A 22,787-nucleotide genomic window follows, 5' to 3' on the forward strand; every position below is an offset into this window, starting at 1 on the left:
ACCAGTGGTTGCATTGAAGTTTGGAAGATGGCTTTTAAAAATCTAAAAAGTGAATGTGAAGTATGATGTATGTGAGCCGCTGTTAAATGAGTTAAACATGCAAAAACACTAGCTCTATGACTGTATGTAACCGTTATGTTTATATTTGATCTCTCCTATTGATCTATGCATATCCAAAAGATTAGGAGCACTGTCTCGGGTACACACTAGTGACTAACTGACACATTAAACTAAGCTCAGAGGTTCATAATATTGAAACGTATTTATATTAAACTTTGATTTCTTGTTTTAAGTATGTTTCTTTTGTAAATCAGTGCTGTGTGTGTGTGTGTGTGTGTGTGTGTGTGTGTGTGTGTGTGCGCGCATACACAATGAAGACCACCTTAGCGTCAGGTTATTGAAGTTATTTTTATTTATATTAGACTCTTGAGTGTAAAAGGATGCCATTCAAAAGGAGCATTGATAATACCATACAAACTCAATTCAAGGGTTAACAAGGTCAGTTGGCAAGGATGGGGGATTCAATGAAATCTCCAACATACCATACCATATATACACAAAACATCTTGGAGAGATCTCAGAAACCCAATGCTATACATAGTTATTATTGCTAGTTACGGTAGGGCTACTGCAGCACCAGTAGCAAGAATCATATTGCTATGTACCTGCTGTCATTGCATGGGATTTGTAGTTCTCCACTCTCTGGATGTGAGTGGCAGTTGTAGTTCTCCATTCAGTCATTAAAACAGGGTCTTGGTAGTCCTCAAGTATTTTTTTTTAAGAGCAAAGGTTCATGATTATTCAGATATTATAGACAGTGAGATATACAGAATACCATAAGGTAGTACAAGGAAAATACAGAATTGCCACCTATAAAAAGTAATAATAAAAAAAATTATACCAAGTGAAGGAACTGCATAACCATTCACAGAAAAAAATGTGTCTTGTTGCTACGTGCCAGTGCTTTTCTACAACAATATTTATATAAAAACTTGAAAATAAAATTGGTGGTACTGATACATTTAAGAATATAAAACTACAACGTAGTAACGTCAATACCATTCTGACTTGCCTCACCACTGTTCACAGTTTACACAGAGTTTAGACAGACAAGGGGAAAGAATTTAGACCAAGTGTACTTGGCTCATACCTTTGCACGACCATCCTACCAGCAATATCGCTGTCGGTTATATCAGCAGTCCGTTAAGACTTGTTTCTTTTAAGTGCTTCTAATAATAAGTAATAATACTCAGTGGTACTGACGTTACGCACTTTGAATTCACACCTAGCATTCATTTTATTTTAGATTAGTTCTTTTTCATTTCAGTAAAGTGTCCATTCATATGAAAACTAAACATTTTTTTTCTATACATTTCCTAACAAAACAAACCAAAACCAAAAAAAGAAATCAACGTGAATACAGGTTCCTTGAATGGGCAGGGTTGGGGTGTGATTGACTTCCCCCATAACCAGTCAGCATGCTGGGAGAGTACTGTACGTCCAGAAAACACGATGAGATGCAACAGAAGGCAGGTTGAGTTGGTTCCAAAGGTGTATTGAGAGAAAATAATAAAAAAGGAGAGAAAAATATGTTATTCACCCATGTGTAGAGCAACTCATCAACAGTAGAAGACATGTTAACCACTATCTGACCAACAGTTGTTAAAAAGTGAATGCAGATTTTGTAGTTTTTCAAATAAGAGAATAATATAAGGAATTACTGACATTTTTAGGATATTTTTAGAACTAAAGTAACAATTTACAGTCAATTAAGAAAGCTGTCCAGGTCTTCCTCAGTCGATGGAGTTTGTCATCAGTTGTCATCACAAGACTAAAGTTCGAAACTATGGTTACGTGATTAGATTTGGTCTTACTGTATATGGAGAGGAGATTATAGCTTCAAACTCAATTCACTGAAGAGGAGTGTGAGATGTGATTGAAAACTCTGGAGTAAGGATTTCATTCTTTCATTTTTTTAAATCTTATTTTAGTCAAAAAGAAGCTATCGAGCTGAATGTTTATGATTGCTTTATCTCTAGAAGCTGCTTTGGTCGAGGTTCTCTTTAAAAATGGTCAGATAGTGATGATAAAACAGGAAAAGCTCTCATACTCACGTCAGTAACAAGTTAATACTCACATCTCACATTTCATGCACATTATGAACAGTCATAGGAAAAAGAAAGAACAAAAGGCCAGCCTACAGGGTCCTGCGAGGTTGAAGCCCCTGCCACCACCACCACGTTAGTCCGTTTGCTACTGATTAAAGCGAGCGTGTACACTGACAGTAATGATAAAATGGCACAGATTGTGATGGCGTCACAAGAACAGAGGAACTCACAGAGGGGGGTGGGGACTGCCTGTCAGTCAAGGGTAGGCTCTCATAGCCAGGGTTGCCATTGGAGGAAACGTTTGGAGTCCTGTATAGAGATAGAAAGAGACAAGGACAGGAGAAGGAATGGAGGATGAAGAAGAGAGGGAAACAGGGGTGAGACACGTTGAGAAAGACAGAGGGGAACGGGAGGCCGCAGGGTGACGGGAGCCAAGGACAGGTAAAAGGGAAGAAGGAGAAAGAGCGGTTAGAGAAATATAGGTTGGAAAAATACAGCGCGCAGTATAGCTAGTTGGTATTAGTACCACCAGGGCACAAGCAAGGCACTCTGAGCACCAGCAGCAGGCGCACAGTCCACTCCTGACTGATGATGCACTGCAGGATTTATATAATAATCTGCGGCTACATGCATTTAGGGCTGTGTGTGACTCACCAGCCCCATTTCAGCTGCTATGTGGTTTTTCTAATGAATCTATTTGTCTGCACGATAAACCCCAGAAAGCTTTTAAAGCAATCCCGAGCAGATTCCATTTAAGAGGAGTGGACTGTTTTTGTTTCACTGCTCGCTGAGTTTCTGAGACTTGCCAGTTCAATCAGGCTTGTGTGTTATTACATTAGATATGGGAGCGATCAAGATGATCAGCTGGCATGAGAATAGGAAGTTTAATACTCCACGATTAGATAAGTTTCTCAGAGCACTAACTTAGATTGGAAACTTCATTGAGGGAGAAAGGGAAAAAGCTTAATAAGATGAGAAAATTGAGAGCCAAAAAAAGGAAGCAGGAGGAATGATGAAGAGCAAAGAGCAAGGACAGATCCAGAGAGATAATCTGAGACACCACAGCGAGGAGACAGATGAGAGTGATGCAGGAGTGTGTGGGGGGGTTACCTATAGTCAACCTGAGCCTCACAGCGGCAGAACTTTTACGAGCGCGGCCTCATCAATGACACCCTTCCCCCCAACACAGCAGTAGTCTACTACTGTTTAGGAGACAGGACGCCATTTGAGACAAGATCTGTGAAATGATCGAACGGCCTACATCGTTTGTCGGGAAACACTCGACAGACGAATAGACAGACACACAGACAGACAGACAGACCTCTGGAGTTGTGTCTGTTTCTCTGCCTACACTGTAGTCCATAATGACCTGTCTGTGTGTCTGTCTGCAATGCATGTGCTTAACCTGACAGCTCTCTACATGTCTCCTACATGTCTATGAACAAAAGTGTGTAAACCTAACTGACTATTCTGCACTCCAACTAACTAATATTTCTACTCCTGTGTGAAGATATATGTGCTCAATACAATTATGTGTATGTCATGAGGGGAGAATATCTGATATCAAAGCTTAATGTCTTCACCAAAAAGACTATGTGTCTGCACAAAAATGTATTTATAGTCTCTATGAACTGCTAATGTAAAAAAAACTGTGCTGTCACGCTACATCCTGGACTCTTTAAAATCCCTGATCTTGGGGGGCATGAGTGCAAAAGTTGCCCGTAGATACAAACTTAAAGCTAAAAGTGCATCTAATCGCAATCTCCTCTGGGACGTTCTGTCTGTCTGTGTGTCTGTGTGTCTGTGTTACTCACGGGAGGGGCGGCGCGCTAGAAAAGGGGGGTGTCCACCCGGCCCCCGGGTAATTATAGAAGGGGGCCATGGCCCCTCGCTGAGACCCCGAGGCCGTCTGTCTACGTGCCTGATGGGAGGTGAAGGGGTCCTCACTCTCGCTGTCGGAGTCTTCATACTCTTCTGATTCACTGTCGCCGTCCATGAAAGAGAGAGAGAGGGAAGTGTGTGAGAGCAGAAGAATAATGAGGGGCTTCATACTTAATTTTCTTCATAGCTGCATTATCATTGTTACATATTCAGTACACATACACAGAACTTTTCTGACATGCGTCGTGTCCTGTGTAGCATGTTTCTGTGTACCTGTTCCTCCTTTCAGGGAGCTGAGACCAATCAGTGGCAGCTGATCAACCTTTTCTTTTTTACTTGATAAGTTTGGGGGGTTTTTTTTACCTAATTTTAGTTTCCTTGTTCATGCTGCCAGGATTGTAACACATGGTACTAATATTTACAAAAAAATAAGGGACGAGACTATAATTCAGATTTAAAAAATGTTGTATTAAACCACAACTGGCCACCACAGAAACCATTAAATTAATCTAATCTACTGGATGACTAAACAAGCAGCACTAGCTTTACATACAGTAATGTAACTTTCACATTCATGCTAATAAAGTCTGAATTACAAAGCAAATACCAAATCTGGGTCTTTGCCAGTGACACATGACAAAGACTTGAATGTGGATTTCAGCATACCTGAAAATAACCTTTTTCTCATTTACACAGACCTGAAAAAACAAATCCTAAATACTAAACTCTTCCTGCTCTCTAATGAAAACAAAGTCATCCTGAAATCATCCTGTTACCATTCATTTCTATGTAATTTGAAACGTTATTATGTTGTTAAACTTTTGCTGATGCCAATGTACTTTTTAAAATTTCCCAAGAACCTGCCATTTACAGCAAACATGACTTTTTCCACTTTGCATGCCAAGTGGCTTTCATAAACCGCATTTCATAACCAGGATCTGCATGTGGACTATCAGCACAGCTCGCTGTGTCATGAATATAAGAGGAGAGGAGTGTACGTCCGCCCTTACACTGTGGGACAAAGATTTATTGTGGTCAGGAACTTCAACTTGAGTTCAATCAGTGTTGTCTGCCAAAGTCCTTTTCTTGAACTACTTTTGGCAATGTTCAAGGCAGTCAATTCAAATGAGAGAGAAAGAAATGTCCTGCTTCTCTTCATTTTTTATTAGAAAACTATTTTTTTTAAATGAATGCAGCAAAAAAACAGAAAGTATGGCTATGCACTGCACACACACTTCTACACAAGCGCTTCTTTTATGTAGATCACTAACATGCATTGCAGATTGACAAAAGAAAGATGAAGACTGATGGATTTCTTCATTCTGAAGAAAAGTATGTTGAAATGTCACAAGTGGATGTCTCACTAAATTGCATCTAAGGGAGGATTAGGGTTAGGGAGCTGCAGTCTGCGGTCCTTCATCTTTCTTTTTGATATTGTTTCTTTGGTCCAGCACCAGTTTGAGGTTTATTGGATGTGTACATCTGGTACACTTTTGGATGAGCTACAGATGCACACACTCCCACTCTCACCTGGGGAAGCTCCTCCAGGCACCCGGCAGAGAGCAGAGAATAGCAGTGAAGGCCAGAGCAGAGAGGAAAGAGTAAAGGGAGAGGTAGAGCAATCCCTCCATCCCATCATAGCACAGGCCTTTCAGTGAATCAATATAGTCCTGAAAGTAAAGGGTGGAAAAACAGAAAAGGAGGAATAAATGTAAAGAACGAAGCCTGGTGATTAGTTGTTCTTATTGTATGTATTGCCCCTCGAGCTTTGAGTTACCTTATTCAGACCTCTGCAGTTCAGAAGTGCCACTAACTGATGAAAGTTGCCTTCTGTGGAGTTGAGTATCTGCTGAACATCCCTGAGTGATTTCTGAAAAAATGTGAGAAAAATCCCTTCAGAATTGTTCAACATGTGGCAAAAATGTTATTTCTTGACTGTTAAATACAATATAAGATTACCTCAGCTTTGGGGAACTGCGGGAGAGCATTTCTCTCCAGGCTGGAGAGGTGTGTGTGGATGTTGGACAGTGCCCTCTGCGACTGGGTCAGCAGCTGAAGCCAACAAGTCAGTTGAATTTAGAGCTTTTCTTTCACTCTCTTGTTCAAACACTCCATTAATATGCTGGGCGTGTAGCTTTTTATCAGAGGGGAAAATCATTTAAGGACAGGACGCCCAAGCAACAGCTGTGCATCGTGTCCTCAAATAATTTGTCCTTAACCGCCCTTGTATGAGTCTGACATGCAGCCTGCTCACTTACTTTAAATTACTCAGAGTAAGAGTGTCAGCTAAATGCCTGAAATGTAATATGTTACATAGATATAACATGTGCCTGACAGAGGTCACATTACCTGCTGGAAGGGACTGTTCATGCGCCTGCTGCAGGTCAGGTAATAGTCCAACACATCTGAATGGCCGACAAAACACCAGCGCACAACACATCAATGCACAATAGAAAAGATGTGGAAACATTTAACATTCATTATATTGAGTTTCTGCTGACGTGAGCACAGTTGGGGGGTAAATCAAGTGCATGGCAGAAAAAGGGAGCAACAGCCAATAGCTCTTTTTAGATAGTAGCAGTGTTGCGTGTACAGGAGCAGACTCCTACTGTACCTGAGCTGGTGCCAGTGTTGAAGTGGGTGGAGTTGAGCACGAACGTGTTTGGATCTGAGCAGAAGTCACTGAGCGCCTGGCAGTGCAGCAAGAGTGACAGGGTGAGCGAGAAGGGATGACAGGATAAAGAGGGTCAAAGAGAAGAAAAAAAAACAGCAGGAGAAGAGGGACAGATGAGGCAAAAGTAGAAATGATCACAAGGGAGAAGTTAGCAGACGAACTGACCGACTGACATACTTACCTCCTCAGATATCTGACTGCAGCTCATGCTACACTGACAGATATTGATCTGCCGCTGCCTGCATCACATGCTGTCCTGGTTAAACCTGTGCAATACCCTGACATCCAAATATCTTTCCATCAGTTGACTCTGTTATCCACTTTCCCCGTATCATCTCTATACATTACCCCACTTACTGGACTATAATTACATTGATGATGCACCCACAGACACGCTCAGCTTGAGTTCGCCCCACCAGAAGAGGGAGTGAGAGCCACACAGAGAACCCGGCGGCTGACAAAAGCAGCGACCCCGGGACGGAATAAAGTGGGCAGGCCCACAGCTGGTCCTTTGTTTCCTTGTCAGTGACCAGGGACAGAGTGTCTCTGTGTGGACCCACAGGCCTTGGGACATCTCCCGCCAGCTCCACATGACACTGAGATTCTTAAAAATGGGCAGCAATGCAGAAAACAGGCACTATTTACCCCCTTCTCCTTCTCCCAGCTCAGACCAAAAACAGTCTCCCCTCAGAGAGCACAACCTCTCCAGTCAAACTTCAAAAGAGAAACTGAAAATGGACACAAAACTTTCTCTGTGTTCTTTGTTGCCGCTAAATGTCACTGTTGGCTGGACATGTGAGACACGCTAGTGATGTTGTCACGTGTGAATGTTGAACACACAGCTGGACTTTTAGATGAACATGGGACAGCAGCGTGTTTGTGAATTTCACTTTTCACAGGCTTTTCCTTCTTGTTTGGTTAGTCTGAAGTCCCAAGGGGCCTAGGTACAGTAACAGCTCGAAGGCTTCACTGTGCTCTCTCTGTCTCTATCACTCACTCTAACTCTCTCGCTCTCAAACTGATCTTGAGATGCACTCTCTCGCTCTTCCTCTCCCCTCCTCACTCTTATTGAAAGCACTTCTCTTCATCTTCTATCTTTACTTCTCAAAGCCAAACGCCCACACACTCGCAAACACACTTACATGAAACACGCGCTCTTTAACGCACAAACACACTTTGTTCACAAACGTGCACACGCACATTGAATCTTTAATCTCTGCCCCATTTTCCTGCCTTTTTGGGCCTCCGCCATGACTGCAGCGTTCCCTAGGAGGCAGGTCTTTTCACAGTTTAGCACAATGGGCACAGAAATCACAAACACACACAACCACACACACAACCACACACACAGACACACACACAGACACACACAGACACACACACACACACAAACACACACAAACACACACACACCGCTTTGGCCTGCCATCAGGGGTCGGCCTCCTAAAGCTCTCTTCCCTCAGCAGTAGCTAGCCAATCCCTTCCATGACAGTCCCATTCACTTCCTATTCCTCCCTCCCTCCAGTTCTGTCACCATAGCAGTTTCACTCGGTCTACTCACCACTACAGTGGCTGTCTCCAAGCCCAGAGAGCCCCAGCTTAGGAAGAGAGCCAGCCATGCCAGCACGGTCATCCTGTGGGGGGAACAGCACAAACTCTTCAGCCAAGAGGACACCCTGACCATCAAGCCAGCGTTGTATGGATTGTGTTTAAAGATACATGAGTGTGTTTGTGTGTGTGTGTGTGTGTGTGTGTGTGTGTTTGTTTGTTTGTTTGTTTGTGTGTGTGTGTGTGTGTGTGTGTTTGTGTGTGTACACTCACAGGATGAGCAGCCAGCGTGCTTGTTTGGCCAGACCCAGCAAGATGAACAGACACACTATGAGATCAAGTAGCAGCAGCAACACATATGATAACCACCTATAAAAAGATCAATCCAAACAGCACATACAGCAGTTGTCATTGTTGAGCCTGAAGGTTCATCACTGATCTTAACTGTAATTTGAACCCAAAAATAGTTTTTCTGGATGTTTTCAACCACATTTCATGGCATCAGAGGGTGGATGTTGCTCATCTGTGACTGATAATCTTTAGTTGTTAAACTACAATTAAAATGTGTACTACACAACTTTTTTTGATACAACTCTACTGTGGTTTCACACATTCATTAAAAAAAGCTTCTGGTTACATAACATGTGGCTATAACCACTATGATGAACTGCTTTTCAACAGAAGCCACAGAAACAGCTGGCTGCAGGGGGATTTTTGATTTGACCGCTGGAAGCAAGTTATGTTTGTCATTTTCAAGGATGGTTGAGGCTACTTATGTTTAATGGAAAGGTTCACATTTTTCAAGTCTGTATTTAAACATGTCAAGCACCCATCTAAACACTTAAACAGGGTGTAATCATTCCTCCAGTTCACATGGACTATAGAGGTGCCCTTAAATGTGCTTATAATGTAGGTGACAGCGGGAAAAAAACTAGCTCATTCTGTGCGAAAATGTATTTAAAAGTTATCAAATTATAAGTTGAAGTTATGAAGAACAGGTGGCTGTGGCTCAGGAGGCAGAGCCGTTCATCCACCAATCTGAAGGTTGGTGAAAACACGATATAAATGCAGCCATTTATGATTATTTATGATTTATGATTTCAATGTTCATTAAGGTCCATGAATATTATTTCAGAACAGATATGAAAGACTGTAAATCCATCCTTTTTAAACTATTAATATTTACCTAGTGGGATCTTAATTGGCAAAATAAAAATAGCACAATTGTTATGATAACATGTCAGGGAGGGATTTAGTGTAATGTCCAATTAAAATCTCCATTCTGCTGGAGGAAGGGAGCAAACACTACCCTGATTAGTGTTTTTCCTGCTATAGTTCTATATGTGGAGAAAGGCTCACCTGTTGCTCACCAGTCCCTCTAATATATCTTAGGTTAGTGAGCATTGAGGACAGATATGAGTTAAAATGTCTGCTGACAAGCCTTTTCTTCTATCAGATACACCTAAGAGTAGCACCTTTTATGTTTTTACAAAAATGTTATTATAATTATTATTTGCTATTAGATTTTTCATCCCAGCCATTCTGCTTTTGTTGTCTGAAATGAACTTCCTCCTTTTCACCAGATTCAGATGTTTCAACCCCATCTATGATGAAAACTATAATTTCCAATATTTCCAGAATCAAAACTACTGGTTGTAATATGATGTTTAAGATTATGATAAACTGCACATTGTGTTTCTCCCTTTACGGGTACTTGCAACATGAATTCAGGGTGACGAAACCTTCCCTTGTATGAAGTCAGCTGAACTGTACTTCACCTCTTCCTGTGAAAAGGAAGGGATAACTTCTGTGTTTTTTCAGCGAGTGATCTGTTTATTTAGGCTTACTTCCTATTATTATTACTCAGTGGGTATTATGTACTTGTACTCATAAATGAAAGTGCTTTCATTGAACATAAAAACATCCCATGAAGAGGTTGTCATTTTGAAAAAGTTTTCATTAAACTTTGTTTTCCATAAACATGTAACAATGATAAGCAGCTGGGCTGGACGGCTCTTACAAAACTATACGAGCAGACGGTGATAACAAACAGCCTGTGTATGTTGAAATTTGTGCAACTGGCCACGAAGGTTTGTTAACATAACTATGGAGAAATGTGTAGACAACTCAAACTGTGGTTGTTGTTAAGTTAACCAGTATGTTGTCAGACTACAGTTAACATCTGTGAGACGACTGTGTTTTAGATACAGAACATCTCTGAATGAAAAAGGTCAAACAGACATAGTGCACAGAGATTTATTATTCCTTTATATTCACTTCACTACTTATTCTAAATCTCATCAAATTTATAGATGAGATTTTAACTCCTGATGCTTTGGCTGAACAAGCAATAAAATATCATAATGAGTCTCTTCATATACTTGGATAAATATTATGTTTAGTAAATCTATATTACGAACTTAATTATAGCATCTATTTTATGAGAAACTGCTGAAGCATGCTGAAGAGGAGTTTATTATCCTCCCACTTTCGTTCTTGATTAATGAAAACATTTTTGGCAAATGCTTTTGCTTTCGTCCGTCTTGCGCCGGTCCAAGAATTTCACCTCTAGCAGCACAATACGAATAGTCACAATTACCAAGAGACTGAAAAACGTGTGAGAGTGTGTGTGAGCCAAACTATTATGAGTCAAATTAGAGGCAAAACTGGGATAAATATTTCCTCTTTTAGCCCAGAAAGCTGACTATCACAGTTTAAACACTCAACACTGTCACTTTGAACAAAGGAACAGAGGAAATACTGATGTTAGTCAGAACAAGTAAAGATATGAAATCCTTAGAGCCAGGACTCTGTCTTCTAGGAAATGTAACAAATCTGAAACTAAATCAGCGTTCCAGGAAATTCATTGATATAGCTCTTACTGTTTCCAGAAAATGTATTGCGTTAACTTGGAAGTCAGATTCCCCCCTCTCAATATCAAAATGGATATCAGAAATGATGACCTGTTTGCCCTTGGAGAAGATAACCTATGTCATGAGAGACAGATATGATGCCTTTTTAAAGATCTGGCAACCTTTTATTGAATATATAGGGACACTACCTTTATCAGCTGTGGACTGTAATCTTTGAACTGGTCCAACTGTGAACCAATACTAGCGTCCAGATACAATGTTGACATATCAATGTGTTGCAATGCAATAAATATGTATGTAATTCATTTTATTTTATTTATTTATTTATTGTCTACTTAGTTACTGTTATCTTTCCTTTTCCTCTTAACCCTTTGTTAACTTTGTTATTAAGTACTTTTTGTGGGAATAAGTTGTATTATTCTTGAATAATTGAAAAGTATTCCAAAAAAAAAAAAGATATGAAATCCTGAATCGAATCTGAGATTAATCAATACAATATTAAGGTAACACTTTGTTTTACGGGTTCATGACGTTCTAATAATTGCCAGATAGTCTCCTGGAGATACTGATTAAATGTATTACTAATTACAGGGAAATTAGATTTTTGCATGAAAGAACTGCTCCATTTGATTAGAGATAGGCATCTTTATACCTGCTATATGTTAAATTATATGTTACTTTTAGCCAAATTTGACATATTTGAATGTCCAGCTGACAAATGAAACACAGGAAATTATCCAGACATCACATGCCAATCTCATTCTGAATTATGCGCATCATATTTTTTATTGAATTGTGGGCCAACTATCTAAATACAAATTGCTGAGACACAAAGTTAAACACTCCTAATATGCATATGTGAATATATCTGAGCAGTATTTAGTATTACTTATGCCTAATCATCTAAAAAAAATAAATGTGTATGAATATGAATTAAACATCTACCCATCTTCATCTTCTCTGGACTGCAGCCTCACCTGTAGTCCTCATTCACCATCAGCGTGTTGGCCGCCCAGCCAGGTGAAAAGGGGTTGGGCATGAGGCCGCTGGTTGGGACCATTGTAGGAGCCACGGAGGGAGGTACTGGGGTCAGAGGTATGATGGATGCCCCGCTGATACTACTGTCATTGCCCAGGCCTGCGTCGCTGCTGGACCGGGCCATGGAGATAGAGGAGAGGAGGTTGATCACATTCTCAGATAACCTCCGGCAGTTCCGCAACGACACCAGGAAAGGTTTACTGCCAGTAAAGAGCTCGTCCATTGTGGTCAGCGGGCCAGAGACAGACAGCTGCAGTCCAGTAATTGTGTCTGAAATCTGTAGAGGGCGGAAAGGAGGAATGTGATGGGGGTTAAGTGGAAAGGAAACCACAAAATAGAGATGTTGGTGCTCATAAAATCCTGGTCAGCTTTGAGTGGTTTTGTATGGAGACACTACAACTACTACTTGGGTATCTCGGTGCCTCTGTCTGATAATGCATGTCTCGAACTCAACTTTACTATAAATTCAATTTTGGATGTAAGATAAAAGCTTTATTTATCAAATTTCTTAAAATTAGTTTAAGATCTTTCAGATGGCAGATGGCAGCGGTACAGAGAGGTGAGCACACACCTGCTGAGATATGTTTAGGATTGTTAAGATGAATCACGTGTTAGCTGAAGCAGTTTGTTAAAAGTGAAGGATGGGTTGGTCGTTTGTAAACACAACAAATTCAAATTTAGCGAGAGAGAGAGAGAGCAGCGGTGGTCGAGCACACTAGAGAGTGAATGAGGAGAGCGATAGTGGCTGGTGATAACACAGCTGTGAATCAGATTAAAAAACATTATTTTCTGTTTTTTTCACAGCAGTTTCGTTCTTAAGCACAAATAAACCCCCACACCCCCCACACCTCTCTGTGGGAATGTGCTGAATTGCGGGATTTTGTGTGAATGCACAGCTTCATCCTGTCCACTGTGGCCTCCCTGCTCTGCGTGTGTGTACCTCAGCATGCCTCTGGTCAAGCAAACACACAGACCTGCAGCTCTTTATACATCCATGAGACGGAAACACAGAGCAGAGTAGAACAGAAGAGGGAGACCCAGCATGCTGTTAATGGCTGGGGGGGGGGGGGGGGGGCTACACACCCACTGCCCACAGGTTGATGCCCAGAAGTTTCCCAAACACATCAAAATAATAAGATAAATACACTGCCACACACTTCTAGTGGGACACATGTGATGATTGAGAGGGATTACACTTTTCAACACCTTTACATTACCATGTCCACACATCCACATCTGTGCTACTGATGCTGCTGACTTACAGATTTCAGATCCAAAGTTTATTTCCTTTATTACAATAAATGATCAATATATTTCCTGGCATTTGCATACGTACATTCCTGTTTCTGACACGTGCTACGACTACTCCTCTCTTTAAACTGTGCCTGTGCTTGATGATGGTCATATAAAATAAACTGCTCTATTTCAAATTGCTGAGATGGACTTAAAGGGATTTGACTTTGAATGATTCACTCATGTGCTTTTCCACCTGCTCACAGGTAATAACGAATGTATATTGTCATCTCCAGATCCTGTAGTTTTTCTGACCTGTATCTTCCACAGAGCACAGTGGAGCAGCCTGACACATAAACCACTGTCTGACCACAGAGAAATCAATAAAACAGGAGTCTGTATCCCATTTTCTTTTTTCTCTCAGCAGAACACATGTAAGCATGAATCTCTCTGCCTCTCCTCTTCACACACACACACACAAACGTTCTCTCTCTCTCTCTCTCTCTCTCTCTCTCTCTCTCTCTCTCTGTCTCTCACACACACACACACAGTGTCAAGTAGGGTAGATATTCTGCATGACATTTTACTTGTGGAGAACAGCACTCACCAGCAGATCGATGGAAGCTAGCGTATAATTGGCTGTGAGAAGAGACGAGGTCAACTGATACATCCCATCATTAGCTTCACTGTTGCCATAGAAACCGATGCCTATGGCAACACTGCAAAGGGGGGAAAAAGGAAACATGAACACATTGTGGGAGGGTGTATACAGTATGTGTGTGAGAGAGGAATAGAAGAACAGATAGCACAGGCATAAATGTAATGTTTAATTCAGTGTGTATGTACATTTTAAATGAATGTGACACAAGGAGATGGAGCTGGCGAGGATGTGATATGTGTGCTCTGGATGAGCATACCAAGAGTGGAGCGCAGGGGGAAGGGATTAAACAGATGATGGAAAAAAAGCTGACTCTTAGGACTGAACAGTTAAGCTTCAGCAAGGAAAAGCATTCGAAATGTTAAACATAGCGACATGTTTACACATCTTTCTGTTATTCAAATATTCAGATTAGGGCTCAGGCCAGATGTTCATCAAATCCCCTCAAACCCGAGAGAAATGGTATGACCCAATCTCCCACAAAGTATGTGACCCAGATTAGAAAGCAGGGGGAAAAAGGAGGAATGTGTATCTGCGTCCGTGTGTATTTTGCATTCCAAGCTGCCAAATGTGAATGCTGTCTAATGCAGCTGCATTTCAAATGACGTACGCCTGTTTTTGTACTTGTGTCCAAAGGCCACCATCTGGAGGAAAGAGTGTCACGTGAAATATTTTCAAGTGGTAAACTGCAGCACTATTTTTTTCATGCAGTCTAGCACTGGGAGAGCTCTTCTACTGAGCATCACAGAGGAAGACGACTACATTAAATTACATTAAGCTCCATGAGGGGGAGACACGAACCACATCAACCTACAAGCTGCACATGATGACATCATTATGACAGCTGAAATTAGATCCCCAGTACATTATGTTCTGTGATATAGCTTTACAGTCAGGCAGCATTGCATATAAACGTGCTGCGAATGGACTTGAATATAATAACAGGCGCTACTGAAGCATTAAACTACACTATAATTTCATTACAGCACACAGCTGAGCCTGTAGCTTTAGATTTAAAAGGTCTGATAGGCAGCTGAGCTTCCCCTCATTGACTTTTGCTAGAGTGTCATGGACAGATGTCTGGCAGCATTTCTTTTGCAGAGACAATGCACTGACTTGATGACGGCATGGTCATCAGATCTGAGGGGGACACCCGTGGGTAAATGAGTGTTGGGCTGTAGGTGGACGAGCTGAGATCATCCCCACACACACTGAATATTGAAATCTACACACACACACACACACACACACACACACACACACACACACTGCTGTCAAAGGCCTGCGGTTGGTAAACAGTAACATAACATGACCATCAGCTGTTATCCGGCCCTCCTGTTGTCTCCAGTGACATTGGTGACTGTGTGACAGGCTAAAAATCACATGACAATGGAGAGGGTGACAGCTTGTGATTCACAGCTGGCAGTGCTGTAAAGTAACCAAGTCCATTTACTCATGTACTACAACTATGATAGTACTTTTTTCATAGTATTATAGTATTTCTAGGTTATGTTCTGCTTATGTTCTGCTCCTACTCCACACAGGTAAATATTGTAGCTTTTTACTAGAGCAAATAAATTCAAGATTAATATATACATACATAGGTTCTGTGTTTTTTTAATTTATAGTTATTTATGTTTATTAAATTACAAGTTTACTGTTTCAGTGCACTGATGTCATTTAATACAATACAAGTTTATTATTGAAATGTAACATCATGCATTTAGGCCGATATATGGATATCAGAATTCTTTACTCCTTAATATCGGCATGAGCCCCAATAATCTAGTACTGGTCGAGCCTTAGATTTTCCTCTACTACATTTATCTTAACATACAATAAACTTATTAAACACAATGCACTGATGAAGATTAAACCAGTGCTTCTCAACATTTTTATGACACTTTACAAAAAAAAGTGTCTACTGGGGTTTTTTGTCATGTTTCAGAAAGTTTCTTTTAAATAACTAATGTTGGGCTCAAAGAGGTAAAATTGTTCAATATTTTACAAAAAATGCAAATATTAGATAAAAGTCCAAAACAATGAATACAAATTTGTGTTTTTTCATCTTTCCACTACCATTAATCATCTCACAACCCTCTAAAATGATCTTGCATCCTTTTTGAAGGGGGCCACTGGACTAAAGGACTGAAAGGGAAAAAGCTGCTAGTGAATTAATACATCAGTAATAACAATCTAATGATGTGATATATATTAATATATCAGTCACAAAGACATTTTTCTGTATAATGAATCATTTTACTTTTTATACTATTTTATTGATAAAACTTTGAACTTCTGCTTGTAATACAGTTTTTTTTTAATTACTGTATTTCACTTGTACTTAAGTAAAGGATTTGAATACTTCTTCAACCACTGCTAAAAGGTCAGCTGTGTGTATTTGTGCCTGTTGTCGATACTGTAATAACGTCTGAATCCTCCTTCTCACCAACACAGTGTGACGGACGCCACCGCCACCCACGTGACGCAGCAGATGCCCCTCCCCTTCTTCCCACTGTAACCGTGACCTGTGCTGCCATCTTCATCCTCCTCCTCCTCCTCTGATCCCTCGCTCCGGTCACCACGGTGACAGCAGCAGTAGTGTATGAGGAAGGAAAGAACCACCAAGAGGGAGAGAACAAGAGCGATGGCTGATAAGCTGGACAAAACCAGCAGAGTCTGAGGAAGAAAGAGAAGAGCAGGATGAGTATATAAGTCAGTGAATCTGAAATATGGCACTTTAATTCCATTTTTACTAGCAAATTGAGAGGGTAAAATACTAAGTAATCCTGTTAAATTCCATAGCTCGTCTTAGCGTCCCGCCCCCATTAGCAGCAGGAGATGGTAATTAAAAAGGTATAAGAATATAAATTGTGTACATCAAAGAGGCAGGCAAAATCAAGGATACAGATACACACTACATGCATTAACACAGATGGATTCACAGTTAATTTGAGGTGAATTTTGACTTTATACACTGATTTCAAAGGCTTTAACCCATGAATCCCTGATCTGTCTATGTTCCAGTATCACATAGTGAGCGTTAATATCACTAAGCCCTATCAGATTCTGCATCTGATCAGGCTCCATGTCATAAAAGTCAACATTACTGAAATGCATTTTGCCTCAACATGTATCTACAGTATTATCCTTCATCCATCTGCCCGTCTGTCACTCCCCATTCCTCCACCTTCTCTCGATCTCACCTCCTGCTCACTGAAGCCCCTCCCCATCGCTCCACTCAACCCATCCCTCTTTCCCCATGTTCTCCCTCGCTCCCACTCTCTTTCTTTTCTATCCACACCACTGAATCTCTATTAATAATCTGTGACCTACTTAAATACATTCACTGCCACCCTCTCTCACTCCTACTCTGACTCACTTTGCTCTCTCTCTCTCTCTCTCTCTCTCTCTCTCTCTCGCTCTCTCTCTCTCTCGCTCTCTCTCTCTCTCTCTCTCTCTCTCTCTGGTCTTTTCTTCAGCAACCTCCTCGCATTACTCATTCCCTCTCTCATTCTCTCTCGGAGCACTTTCAGTCTCTTTTGTCTTTCTGTTCTGCAGGATAATTTGCCCCCCCCCCCCCCCTCCCTCCTCTTTGTACCGCAGAGAAGTCACAAACACGCACTGTGAGACACGGCTAGCTGGAGATGTGTAAGAAGGCCTGTTGGAAGCGAGGGATGAAACCTTTTGCATTTTGCAGCAGGAAATTGCACACCATGAACCATGCAGACAATAGCAACTGTTTGAAGCACACTATCTCATGCATTAAAACAAAATTGCATTAAAAATAAAAATTGCCAATTTGTACGCACAGAAGCAGGTGCAATGTCATGGCTGTGTGACAGTTTAGAGGAGCATTAAAACATCTAATGCAAGGTGGAAAATGAAAAATAGATTAGATATGAACTCAAGGGTTCTTAGTCGTGTCCCCACCAATAATTAGGGCAATAAAGTGGCATGAAAAAAGATTTTTAAAGGACTGTAAATGTCATCATCATGGCTCTGTAGTTTGCTGTTACATTCAGGGATTTATGGAGCGATACATAAAATGATGTGGAGCAAATTGCCTATCACTTAGTTACTTAATTGTTCACCATTTCTGTGCATTTATTACTACAAATGCAGCGACAGGACTGTAATTATTACGCAATCAGCCACCTCAGATGTGACAGGTACAGTGCAGCATGTGGTTTCAGTGTTGTGTAAGTGGCTGTGGCAGGTGTCCGTTACCTGCTGGTACTCCCAGCTGTCGGGGACAAAGATGTTGTCCCTCATCTGCATGGTGAGGTCCAGCCGGGGGAGGGCGTGACACATCCTCACCCACAGCGAGGGGCTATAGCTGGGCACCGTTGTCATGGCAGCCATTTTCTACTGCCACTGGTCCCTTCCTCCACCCTGCGTGAAGGAGGGAGGGAAGGAAAAGAGGTGTCAGAGCAGCTGTGATGTGAAGAAGTAAGAGCAGAGGAGATTTAAGAAGGTAAGGAGGGGTGAAGGTCTTCCTGAGCTCATGGTCAAACTGAGAGTACAGAGAGGTCAAGGCCTGCTCTACAGCCACAGTGCCCCTCCTTCATCCGGGAACAGTGCAGACAATTTATGACCAGTGATCACCTGAGGAAAGCAAGGGTCAAAATGTCAGCCATAGTTACTGAAGAATAGCTCTTGGGAGTGTAAATCAGTGCACACACCTCGCCTGGAGAGGAGGCTGTAGTGCCCCTCTGAGTTTTAAGATTTACCCTTTTCTGTTCCAATCTTTGGATTTGAACATTTTTGAGAAAATTATCAGATTTTTGGTCACATGCTGCAGTGTGATTAGAGTTGAAACTCTTCGTCTAACAATACATTTGTTGAAATACAGAAAATTAATTGACAGCAACTTTGATAACTGATTAATCATTTACGTCTTTTCATGAGACAAAAAAATATTAAATATTTGCTGGATTCAGCTTTTCAAACGTTAAACGATTTTCTGTGTTTCATATCATCTTCACTTGAACATCTTCGGGTTTTGGAAAGCAGGCTGGACAAAACTAAATATTTGAAGATGTAACCCTGGGCATTTTACAGTTTAAGCAATAACTAATTTATTACTTTACTAAATACTAGTTGTTGTTTTTTAAAACAGTAGAAATCTAAAATAATTATCATTAGTTGTGCCATAGACAAGGAGATTACATTACTACATGTGGAAAAATCAGTTTGCTTTTGACAGACCTCTTCCTTTTTTCCTTATGCAAAATAGTTTCTGCTATAGGAGCAGCATGGATTATATAGGGGATATACAGGGTCTGTGAAGGGGTCTCTTTGGCTGGATACATACAGAGGAAGAACAGTGTGTAAAGCAGCAAGCAGACAAAAATACAAGATAAGATGTATTTGACTCCATCATCACCCACTGTTCAGTGTTCAGCATCTCTTACTAAAGCCGACCAAGGGGGGAGAAAGTAGGGTAAATACAAAGGGCAAATCCAGTTAGCCCAAACACACACTGGAATCCTCCTCACAATGAAGGAGCAGAGGGGGAACAGAGGGCGAGACTGAGCCTGCTCAGCTTCTGATACGGGCTGCCTAGATTAAGAAACCATCAGAGCTTTACTGTTTAAGAAAAGCACGTTTTAAGACTGCCCAAGAGAGGACGAGCACAGAGAGAAGCATTCACAACAACAGCAATGATACAAAGAATTATACAACACAGCTCAATGCCCATATTCTGCATTTATGTCAATAATGTCAAATAGATTCTGAACTAAAGGCCTGTGTTGGATTGTACTGTTTAATGCAGCTGGTATTTATTCAATACAACAACCAACACTGTGCTCTAAACTGGTGAGGCTTTTTTACTGTCCCTATTGATCCACACTTAAAAGCCACAGCACATCATTTTGACAGTCACTGTGGATGATAAAAGTTTTGATTCAGCCACATGACACAATTTGCTCATTCAGATTTGGGGTGTTTATGGCCCAGAACAAGTTAACAGCTCGCCCACAGGCCAGACAGGGTCTGCTGTAAGCCCATTACAATACGCCTGTTCACCTTAATGGTTCCAGCAGCCCAACTGTCACAAATCAAATCATTGCCAGCACTCCATTTCCCTTATTAAAATGATGCTGAACATAATGGTTCACACGCTGAGACTTGCATCCAGCCACCACCACACATCAGCAGTGTAAACAGACTTGTGTTCCAGATGTTAGTCGTCGTATTTATGAATTTTTTCAGGATCATTTATCTTGAGTGAGTTTATTTGATTAGATGTTTTACAAGAGCTGTGAGGCAGGTCTATGAGGCGCATTTATCAGACTTTGGAGCGTGTGAAAGCTTTCCGAGAGGCTTAATAATCGAGTGAGGGAATAATTCCACAATCAAAGCGCAATCAGCCAACCTGTTGTGATTACCACCACCAGTAAAATGCGCCAATATAGAAAAGCATTTCCACTGATGGATGACAGTAGTGTACTAATAATGATTTTCACTGCAAGGCAAATAAGTGGTGACACATGCACCATGCAGCATACAAAACACATTAGAAGACAACTCAAGATAAACAAAATATGAATGACAGCAGGTTATTCGTCTTGCTGTGATGTCACTTCTTGCACAGCACTAATTGGAAAATGCACCGTGATGACAGGCGACAGGTCAAAGTCTAGGTGGGATTCTTGGGCGACCCAGAAAGTTACTGGGAGAATCTAATGAGGTGCTGATGGAAGTGAGGAGGGGTTCACAGTCCTGGGGCAGCAGTTACTCAGCAGTTGTCACAGATAGGAAGCCTCAAGTTGATGTGATGTCTCCTGCCAGCTTGTTATCATGCCTCTTACCATTGCATAACTGAAGGCAAATAAATCTGATTTGGAAAAGAAAACGGGCGAGACAAGGAGAAGGATGGACTCTCACCCAGCCATGTCTTCTGAAGAAAAACAAAGCAGCAGAATAATTTTATGTTCTGCCTGCATGGAGCTCAGGAAGCGAGAACCAGTTGCAGGATATAAGACTCCATGATGTGTGAATGTACAGAGAGGGAAAAAAAAGGCCATTTTGAGGCGGCTAATAAGAACAAGGGTGAAGCATCTCTGTCAGCTGAATTTAGGATCATCTTCAGCACGGGGAAATCATTTCCACCTCTTTTCTTTTTTATGACAATACCACTCTCTGAATCAGAGGATATAGGCTATAAATAATTTCATTTACTGCTCAAACCATGCACTTCTGCAATTTGTCTCATAAAATCAGTTAGGATTCACATTACAGCCCAAGAAGTCATCTAACAGGCACTTAACAACAACCTTAATGAGTGTAATTTATGCCAAAGCGTTACAGCCTCATGACACACTACATCACCGAGGAGAAATTATCACCTATAATGGTCGATACGAGGTTACCTTTGTCTACTGTGCAAAACCATTGTAACAGAGTAATATTCTCAATTAAAATTCATTTTTCAGTTTACATTCATCTACATAATTCATTCTCAGTTCCGACAATGTATCTTCAAAGTGACTACAGCTGACCGAAGGTAAGTGAGTGCAGCTCATAGTCAGTAAGTCAGTGCAAATCAGTGCTTTGATGTGTGCAAGAGTCCAACATGACAAGTTAATGGTGACAAAATACTTCCACACTACTGACCAAACTGAAAACCCCCAGAGCAAACAAATATACTTCAAATATCTCGCTGATTTTGAGAAAATATGAAACAGATGAAACTACAACTGGGTGGGAAAATCATTACATGCAAATCAAACCATTAAAGCCTCACCGCATCAATGTTCTTATTCTACAATTGTCTATGAGAAAGGACAGCCATCAGACATGATAGTTGAAGAGATAAGCATGAATGAATTTCAGCACTACAGTGTAACGGTTTGATGAACATCCATTAAACATTTTTGAAAAGATAAGCATGGATCCAAATTAGCACTACACTGTGATGTAGATAAATATGCAATTATAATATTATATTTCACTTGAATGATGAAAAATCTTTGCAGCCACATCTACAATGAAGCCATAATCGAGGGCTGACAGGAGAGAGATCAGTCTCTTACCTTTGACGGTTGTGTTGGGAGGTTTCTCTCTCCTTCTGTCTCTTCCCTTCGCCCGGTGTCCGTAAAATATTTACCCACTCAAAGAGGTATACCGCCAGCCATCAATGCTTGATGCTCTTGAAAAAACATCATCCTGAAAAAATGGCTTGGAGACATGCCAAAAATGTGTCAAAATGGAAAAAAAATAAGCCAATAATTCTTGCAGTTAGTGAAATATCAAATAGCCAATAATTGTGTGGTTGTCTGGTGACAGTGGAGAGGTGCTTGTGTTGATGGATGAGAGAGGAGCTCTCAGTGAGAGCAAGTGAGTGAGAGAGACAGAGAGAGGAAGAGAGAGAGCGAGTGAGAGAGTGAGAGAATGTGTGAGAGAGAAAGAGAGAGAGCGAGTGAGTGAGAGAGAGAGCGAGAGAGTGTGTGTGTGTGAGAGAGAGAGAGAGAGAGAGAGAGAGAGAGAGAGAGAGAGAGAGAGAGAGAGAGAGAGAGAGAGAGAGAGAGAGAGAGAGAGAGAGATTAAGATTGAGGAGACACCCCTAAGGGACTCTTTATCGTTGCATTGTAGCCCTTCATAGCTTAACGCCCAAGCGACTTCACAACATGGCAGCGACACGATATTGCCCAAAGATAATTAATCTGTTAACGGGGATTAGTAGGGTCCAACCCCTCACTCACTTCATACTGGGCTACCAGAGGCACACTTCTAATACCGACCCCCACCAATATCCATGCACACTC

The 22,787-nt window shown here is 41.1% G+C and overlaps 1 protein-coding gene across 2 annotated transcripts; it reads right to left on the reverse strand.

Annotated features, from left to right (window-relative positions):
* Positions 1 to 412: 412 nt before the first annotated feature.
* Positions 413 to 22,427, reverse strand: ttyh1 (tweety family member 1). Of its 2 annotated transcripts, none has more exons than XM_053326574.1 (15): positions 22,056 to 22,427; positions 18,244 to 18,408; positions 16,463 to 16,692; positions 13,963 to 14,074; positions 12,062 to 12,399; positions 8,485 to 8,580; positions 8,225 to 8,297; positions 6,604 to 6,679; positions 6,339 to 6,394; positions 5,949 to 6,041; positions 5,767 to 5,859; positions 5,520 to 5,659; positions 4,030 to 4,090; positions 2,339 to 2,417; positions 413 to 1,492 (listed from the first exon to the last, which is right to left on the reverse strand). In XM_053326574.1, exons 2-14 carry the CDS (start codon positions 18,376 to 18,378, stop codon positions 2,379 to 2,381), a joined length of 1,542 nt encoding a protein of 513 aa, XP_053182549.1. In that variant the 5' UTR covers positions 18,379 to 18,408; positions 22,056 to 22,427; the 3' UTR covers positions 413 to 1,492; positions 2,339 to 2,378. The 2 variants fall into 2 exon arrangements, with proteins under 2 accessions (XP_053182549.1, XP_053182550.1); XM_053326575.1 differs by having other exon boundaries at positions 3,923 to 4,090.
* Between the last annotated feature and the right edge of the window lie 360 nt (positions 22,428 to 22,787).

Source organism: Scomber japonicus, chromosome 10 (assembly GCF_027409825.1).
Source record: "Scomber japonicus isolate fScoJap1 chromosome 10, fScoJap1.pri, whole genome shotgun sequence".
NCBI lineage: Eukaryota > Metazoa > Chordata > Actinopteri > Scombriformes > Scombridae > Scomber > Scomber japonicus.

Coding starts and splice junctions, on each gene's coding strand:
- ttyh1 (XM_053326575.1), bottom strand. CDS start 18,378: ATGGCTGCCATGACAACGGTGCCCAGCTATAGCCCCTCGCTGTGGGTG. Junction 6,395..6,603: donor CAACACTGGCACCAGCTCAG/GTACAGTAGGAG, acceptor TCGGCCATTCAG/ATGTGTTGGACTATTACCTG. Junction 1,493..2,338: donor GGCAGTCCCCACCCCCCTCT/GTGAGTTCCTCT, acceptor CTGGACGTACAG/TACTCTCCCAGCATGCTGAC.